General features: G+C 53.7%; 1 protein-coding gene across 7 annotated transcripts in view; it reads right to left on the bottom strand.

The window, feature by feature from the left end:
- The window catches only part of LOC147828141 (anthrax toxin receptor 1-like), a 35,350-nt gene that overhangs the window by 23,039 nt on the left and 4,406 nt on the right, over window positions 1–7,905 (bottom strand). For 4 of the 7 annotated variants that reach the window (XR_015451231.1, XM_087211053.1, XM_087211052.1 and 1 more), the window contains exons 2-9: window positions 6,456–6,524; window positions 4,956–5,027; window positions 3,553–3,634; window positions 3,424–3,457; window positions 2,460–2,539; window positions 2,321–2,389; window positions 1,946–2,026; window positions 1,793–1,850 (exon numbers count right to left, since the gene is read on the bottom strand). Coding sequence is in view for 6 of the 7 variants with exons in the window: in XM_087211053.1 (XP_087067179.1) it covers window positions 1,793–1,850; window positions 1,946–2,026; window positions 2,321–2,389; window positions 2,460–2,539; window positions 3,424–3,457; window positions 3,553–3,634; window positions 4,956–5,027; window positions 6,456–6,514 (535 nt within the window). In the remaining variant the exon portion in view is untranslated. The remainder of the gene's footprint in view (window positions 1–1,792; window positions 1,851–1,945; window positions 2,027–2,320; window positions 2,390–2,459; window positions 2,540–3,423; window positions 3,458–3,552; window positions 3,635–4,955; window positions 5,028–6,455; window positions 6,525–7,905) is intronic. The other 3 variants (XM_087211055.1, XM_087211057.1, XM_087211054.1) reach the window with 2 other exon arrangements.

The raw sequence follows: 7,905 nt of genomic DNA, 5'->3' as shown, positions 1-7,905 counted from the left end.
ACTCATGGCAGCCAGGAAACAGAGCAGATTGGAAAGGCCACAGAGGAAGGAGCTGGAGACCAGTTAATAGTGCCCAAGGTCATGCCCCATAACCCACTTCTTTAAACTATTCCCACTTCCTCTAAACCTGCTTGTCTATGAGCTCATTAGTGGGTTAACCTGTTGGTGAGGTTGTGCTCTCACCATCCAATTACCGCTCCAGGAGTCTCTTCATTCAGTCAAGATTAAGTGAAACACCTTCTAAAACTAAGCATTAAGGAAAGGAATACTCAACATGTTTTGACCTATTTATCTGTTGTGGAATTCTGGGGTTTTCTTCAGAATTTTGAAATACTATGTATTTTTAATAATTTTACATGAAATATTTTTGTTATGAGATAGAATAAGTAATTTCACAGATACTCACAGTCACTCTTGACTTTCATCCCCATTGAATATACATTATATATGTATACACAATGCAGAGTCATGTGGACTATACCCACCCCCACACTCCACCAAAAACATCTTATATATTCCAAATACACACACCACAAATCACAGAGCACAACCTGCTTTGCCTACTCCACATGACACTGTCCCCTCATGGCAAATGTAAACACATCACACACCACATTTCTCAAAGATACACATAGCCTGTACCACAGACATATATACCCACTCCTTATACATGTCATACTGAAAAACACACTATATATCCTGTCTTAGTTAGGTTCTTGTTGCTGGAACAAAATATCTGGCATCTGTAACTTATGGGAGGAAAGGTTTATGTTAGCTCACAGTTTGTAGAGGTTTCAGTCCATAGTTAGCTGGCTACAAGGCAGGGTGGCACGGAAGAGGGGCATGGCAGAGGAGAAAGAACTCATGGCATGGCAAGCAGGAAGCAGCAGCACTTCCTTCTTTCCCTTTTTATTTCATCCAAGTTGCAAGACTATTGGTTGGTGCCACCCACATCCAGGGAGGGGCTTCCTTCTTCAATAAATCCATCATCCATACCTAGAACTATGCTAAAACAATTGGTGGACTAATCCAGTACCACATACCCATGATCCAGTCACTCCTCAAAGCCCCACTTATGAGTGCATGAAGCTTTGGGGGACCATCTAGATACCAGCTTAACGTATTTCCACAAATCCACATACCACACATATCATACAACAACATCACAACACACCCTGCCCCACAATCATCAAAGACACACTACAAACACACACACCACAAACTTACCAAACATACACAAATTGTACCCCGAACACACACCATATAAACACACAAAAACACCCCTCATAAACCAACACAACACATAATGTACACACTTTCCAAACACACAATGGACACATACACACCGCACCACCAATACATATATCATATATAACATCCATCTACCATACTCCTAATATACACCACATACACTCACAAATATACAAAGCATATACCCTACCACACACAACATGTATCTTTTACATGTACTACACATAGTTCATCCACCAAGAACAAACAACACATGTCAAAATGAAAACACCATCACACTCATCAGAAACATACCATAAAACACATACACATAACATAAAACACGCATATAAATCAAATATCACACATACATCATGCATACCCATACATCCATCAAGGACACACGGAACATAGCCACACAGCACCAACATACCCCAGTACTCACACCATATATTACACATCACATATACCACACATCCCACAGACCACACACACCACACATTACTTGTGCACACAACTCCCTGCACCGCCCTGCCCATAGCTGTCACCCCTCAGCTCTCACCTGTGCACAGAGGGGAAGGCTCCACTGATCTGAGTTCAAGACAGGCCCTTGTTCCAATCTGAGATGGAGAGCAGGAGAAGGGACAGGAATGTGAGCCTCAGGCCCTGAAGAGATGCCGCTGTCCCCCTGCTCGCACCCTGCCCACTCACGCACGTAGTTAACTCTTCCATGCAGGTTCCTGGGTACCCCATGTATGCCAAAGACGTGTTCTGGGCTGTCTGCAATTGCTGTCAACTATAAGAGAGAGGAACTGGCTTGGCCCCCAAGGCAGGGACTCCTCGATGCACCAGGGCCCCAGAGCCAGGGCACAGTGTCATGCCCTTGGGCCGTGGGGGCGCCTGCACGCACCCCAGGCTCAGGACATAGGAAGCTCTGCACCACTCAGTGTGGTGCGGTGTACTGAAACCCATTTTTGTCCTTCTGCCTGGCACACCTGCTGCCCGCATTTCCTGGTGCCCTGAGGAGCTGTCTTGGAGATCTGTCACCAGCGGGACTGCAGAGGGCCCCCAGTCACCCGATCCAAAATACCTGTTCTACGTTGTATTCGCTGACACCAATGCAGTAAATGTACGCTCCCATGGTCCGAGCCTTGTGAGCCTGAGGGAAAGAACTGGGTGAGCTTTTGGCACAGAATGGAACAGAGAACGCTGAGGACAAGCCCACTCACCTCCACCACAGATTTGTTAAGTACATCTGGCTTCAGTTGTCCAGTAAGTAGAGCGATGATCATGCTAGACACCCTGTTGCCTGTCAAGAAACAAGAGGGGTGGTGAGTAAGGTCCAAGAGTGACCAGCAGGGGACCCAGGACCACCGTAGACTGCTAGGCCTCAGCACTGCCCACGGAAGGCAGGTGGGTGCTCCTCACACCTTAACCCTTACCCCAGCACCCACCACCCAGAGACCCCAGAATGAGAAGGGGCTCTTGCCCAGGGCCATCTCCCTACCAGATAGCCTGAACCCTTACTGGTCCCAGAAGGCACACCCTCTGCCCTGAGGACAGCCCAGCCATGTGTCCACCAGCCCCAGCCCATCTCTGGGCACAGGAAGCAGCAGCCTGTCCTGCAGAGCAGCCCAGGAAGGGGTGGTGCCAGTGCCTGCTTTGGCTACAACCTGCAGGTTTCTGCTTGGGACAGCGGCCCAGCTGCTCAGCACTCTCATGCGGGGTCCTGGACAGGGGACCCCATTCTTCCCCAGCACAGTCCCCACTGGGCCCCACCACTCTGGCCCAGAGCTGCCAGCCATTTTCGTGGTAGGAGATGCAGGTCCAGGAGCAAGTGGGCCATGGAAGACAGGAACGGAGAAGGGGAGGAAGGTCTGGCCCTGGGGAGAGAGTGGGCTCCTTATGGTGGTTCTCAGGCAGCTTGGGATCTCGGCCTTCTCCTTCTGCACACAGGGCCCAGTGAAAGTCCAGGAGCTCAGAGTGACCAAGTGCCCTGTGTGGACCCATGGGACCTCCTGTCCTGTGAGAGCCATGCTGGGGCAGGTGCTCTGCCCACTGAAAAGTACTGGGATGGGAAGGGGAGCAATGGGCTCCCAGAGCCAGGCTGGGGAACCATGGGGTCTGCACATAGAGCTCCCTGGAGGGCGGCCAGCTCAGTGCAGCCACCTGAGGAGGAAGGCAGGGGCTCACCTCTGGAATTGGCTCTTGCAATCTGATCATTCGCCTGCAAGGAAAGAGAAACACCATAGAGAGAGCAGTAGACTGGGATAGTGCTCTAAGGTGAGGGCCAGCATGGACTCCAGGAAGTGGGCTCCCCACCTGTCTGAGTGCCTTCTGCAGGTAGATTTTCCCACCAGTGGGAATGGTCTCCAACTGGACAAGATGATGGAAGATTGTCGTTCTGAAAAATTCATGGCAAAAAGATGGAGGTGAGGAAAGTGGACAGAAAGAAACAGCCCTCAAGCCATCCTATGGCTGGGTGAACTGTGGAAATGCCATGGACGGGAAACATGAGCAACTCTCCCAACCCAGTTGTGTGCTGGATCATTGCCAGGTTTGTGTCCTTTTCTGTCCCTGACCTCTGAGCCCTCTGGGTGGTGGGGAGGCTGAGAGCAGGTCCCTCAGGAACCTGACTTTCTCTGAGCTCATCCTGTCTCAAGCACCCCACCCTCAGGGACCCCTCCCCAGGGGTGCTACAGCAAGGGTGGAGTGGGACCCAGGGACATGCAGTTTGAGTCTGAGGTTTCAGGGAGCCCCCCATGCCTGATGCTGACTGGAAGCCAAGGACACCCTGCTGAGGCTCTGTCCTCCAGCAATGAAGGCTGGTTCACAGGTCCCAAGCTCAGCCTGTCCTGTGCTGTCTCCACTGCACAGACCCTGACCTGCCCCTCCCTTAGCCACCAAAGGAAGGAGCCAGGCTGCTTCGTGAGCAGCGGGGCTGAGAACCTCAGTGTTCCTGACCCTAAAGGCTTGAGGTGGGGACGTGGCCGCAGGCTGCTGAGGCGGCCGAGCCCTGTCCTCAGGCTGCCAGGACAGAGCTGTCAGGGGCTGTTAGAGACAGGATTGATCGGGGCAGGCAGCACCAGCTCTGGTGGCAGCACTGGGACAGAAAAGGAAGACTGTGTTCAGGCTGATTGGCTGTGACAGGGCTGAGCCCGCACAGCAAGGCCACCTAGAGTGAAGACGCTGAGGGCGGCTTCCTCCTGGGGCAGAGACCTGCTGTGGGCCAAGCTCTGAGGGCCTTGGATGCGTCTCTGCCTGGGCCCTGCCTAGGAGGAGACACAGCCAGCCCTGCCCAGGGGAGGCCCAGCCAGGTCCTGCCCAGCCCAGCCCCCGCCCTCTCCTCTCTGGCTGCTGGCTTGTCCCGCTCGCTCCCCTCTCTGTCCCTTGCCTTATCCCAGGCTCTTGGCAGCAGTTCCCCTGCCCCCAGACAGCACTCCTCCTCTCCTCCGTTCTTCACTCTGTCAGGTCCCTCACTGCATTAAGGGGCTAGGTCCCTCACCGCCTAGCCCATCAGCAGCTCCCAAGCACCCCTCTGGTGTTCAGCCTGTGTGTACATGTAGGCCACCTTCCCCACAGCCCTCCCTGTGGCACCCTTAGGAGCCCAGGACACAGGGCCCCCTGGGGCTGCCTGTCTGGGACCCACCAGAGGACCTTGCTGCCCAGCACAAACCTCCAGCTCTTCCCCTGGGGCCCACCTCCCGGGTCCCACCAACACCTACCTATTTGAGGTGAGCATCATTTCAACTCTTGACCTTGTGTTAAACACAATGAAGGACATGCGCAGGTTGGGGCTGGGGAGAAGCATGGCTGTGAGAAGCCAGGGAACTTGACGCCAGGACACATCCCCAGGGGAAGCACGGACCCTGCTGCTCACAGCTCTGTGCCCAGGGTCATTTCAGATACGGGCAAAGAGCCTCAGTAGGCAATGCTGCAGTCCCCTGTGGGGACCCAGGGACCCAGGGAGAGTCAGGGTGACCTCATGACCAAGCCTCTGGGCCAGCACCCCAACACACACTTATACTCACTCAATCACACACTGATCTACACATTCTAAAACACAATAATGCAAATTCACACACACTCAACACTCACACACAGATACAGTACACACATATGTACAACACTCAAAGTCATACTTTCACGCTACCACTCACACTCACATGCACATAGACTGATACATTCACAGCACACATACAGTCACACATACCGTCATACATGTACATAGTCACACATATCGTCATGCACACATACAGTTGTACATAGGCACACTCATATCAAGGCTATAACCACATACACACACACACACACACACACTAAAGGAGACAGAGCCTCCTCATTCCTCATGGGGCCTCCCTCCCACCTGGCCTGTCTTCTACAGTCACCTTCTTTCTATCCTAACCCCATCCCTCTTTCCCTCCATTTCCTCCTCCCTCCTTCCAGCTCAGGAAATCCCACTCCCTCACAATGCCTCCCCTTCCTGCCACTGACCAACTGCCCTTGGCCCAGGACCTCTGACCCTCGGCAAAGTGGCTGCAGCCTTCTTGGCTGAGCTGACCACTGCTCCTGCTCTTCTTCCTGGCTCTGTTCACCTACAGTTGACAGGTTTTTTCCTGGAGCACTATATCACTCCCCTGCCTGTGAATCTTCCATGGCTCCTTGTGACACAGAGGAAGAATTCAAGGCCCTCCTTGGCCTGGAACAATAAATCCTTGTGACATTGGCCCCAAGCAACTTGTGAGGATTTGTCTCCAGCCCTCCCCTGAGTTACCCACACTCCTCAGCCTAAACAGACCACCCACTAGAGGGCACCCTGAGGGTTACTGTGACCCTGACTTTTCTCCAGCCTTCAAGGTCAAGTTTACTTCCCATCTCCTCTGGGAAGCTGCCCAGGACCACTTCCCTCTAGGAATCCTTGTTTTCCCCTCTAACCTTCCTGGCACACTCTCTGTCCCTTTCCTTTGGCCCTGAGCACCCTGTGTCCAGGTGTCAGCTACTGAGTTGCTCTCCTGACTTCCTTCCCAACCTGGGGGTCTGGAGGGCAGACGGTGTCCCTGCAGGTGCCCAGGTTCCCAGGCAGGGCAGGCACACAGCTGAGACCCAGAGGACCAGTGCACCCTGTCCCCTTTCCTGCCTGGTCATGCTGGGCTCTGTGCCCCCACCCAAGGGACCCCACCAAGTCTAATGGATGTTCAAGCAGCCTGCATCACAGAGAAGCATACTTTACATATTTCTCCGCCAAATCTTCCAAACATGAGGACAAGGTAGCCCAGGTCAACATGGGTTGGGATCTGCAATGAAGATACAGGAGTTAAGGGATGAGGTGCCCTTTCAAGGAACACCTGGCCTCTGTCTTTTCCCCTTCTCTTCAGGATCCTTAACACTGGCTCCCACCCCAATGCCTCTGACCACAGTAGGGGATCCTGGAGGTGACTGTCCTCAGGGCCACCAGTGGGAAGAGGCTGGCCAACCAGGCCATCTGCTGGGATTGAGGGGCCTCCCAGCACAAGGGACTCTTGGTGGCCGACCAGTGCAGCTGGTCACACTAGGTGATGGCTGTGACACCAACTGGAAGAAGGGGACATGCTGGAAGAAGTCTCTGGTCACCTCTGACTTGTGGGTTCTCTGCCATCACTTGCCCATGATGTGACCTTCCCAGGTCCCTGTGGGTAGTGACCTTGGCACCATGGCCATTGGAAGCCTTTTAGAGCCATCACCAGGTCCAGAGGTGACCAGATGTGGCCTGTGGCTTCCCTGCTGGACTCCTGGGTTCCAGATGTCAGACCTGCCCTTGGAACGGGAACCTTTTGTAGACTGTATCTGCCTTGCATATCTCCTCATCACACCCCAGATTCCTCTTCCTTTCCACATTCCCTAGCAGCATGGAGGCTGGGGGACATGTTCCCATGGGAACCTGGGCCTCAGCATGGGGGACCAGCACCCCAGACTGTGCGACATTGGTTTTGTCACCAGCCTGTAGTCCAGCCCCTGCAGGCCCAAGAGGCCTTTTCTAGCAGACACTGCCAGGGAAAGGGAACAGGCTGGCCACTGCTGCCCTGGTGCCCACACTGTGGACCAGCAGGGATGGCTGCAGGCTCTTCCCATCCCCACTCCAGCATCCTGCTCCATTGTGTCCCACTCTGTCCCCAGATGGAGAGTGAGGAGCAGGAGGAGCCTGGGGCCTCGTGACTCCTGTCCAGTGGGAACCAGTCACATCTGCCCTATGTCCCTGGCAAAGGTCTCTGGGTCCCCACAGCTCTTCCGGTCAAGCATCAGGGGGCAGAAGAGAACTGCGCCTGGTGCGGAGGGACGTGTGATACTCGGGGCTCCATGGTGAGTGGGTGAGAGGCACCCACCAGGAGGCCACCTTCTCCCCTCCAGAGATGATCATGCCCACAAGTGGGACCCCCGAAGGTCACACAAATGTGTGCTGACTGTCACACTCCAAGAGCCACCTCCTCCTGTTCCATCTACTCTGCTAGGCTGGGTCTAAATCAGTGTAGAAACCGGGAGGAAATGAAGAACTAAATCATCCTAACAATCTCCTGGTAACAGACAGGGAGCACATGTGTCCCAGGCACGTAGAGGTCATTTTCCCTCCAGATCCACCCCGTGATGTCTGCTTAGTCCCAGTTCATGATTGAGGAAAATGAGCTCTTTTCAGGCTATTTG

The sequence above is a fragment of the Heterocephalus glaber genome, unplaced genomic scaffold (genome assembly GCF_053883595.1).
Source record: "Heterocephalus glaber isolate CG9 unplaced genomic scaffold, H.glaber_assembly_v1.0 deba00001273, whole genome shotgun sequence".
Taxonomy (NCBI): Eukaryota; Metazoa; Chordata; class Mammalia; order Rodentia; family Bathyergidae; genus Heterocephalus; species Heterocephalus glaber.
The sequence above is the reverse complement of the archived record's forward strand: the minus strand, read 5'-3'. Positions and strand labels throughout refer to the sequence as shown.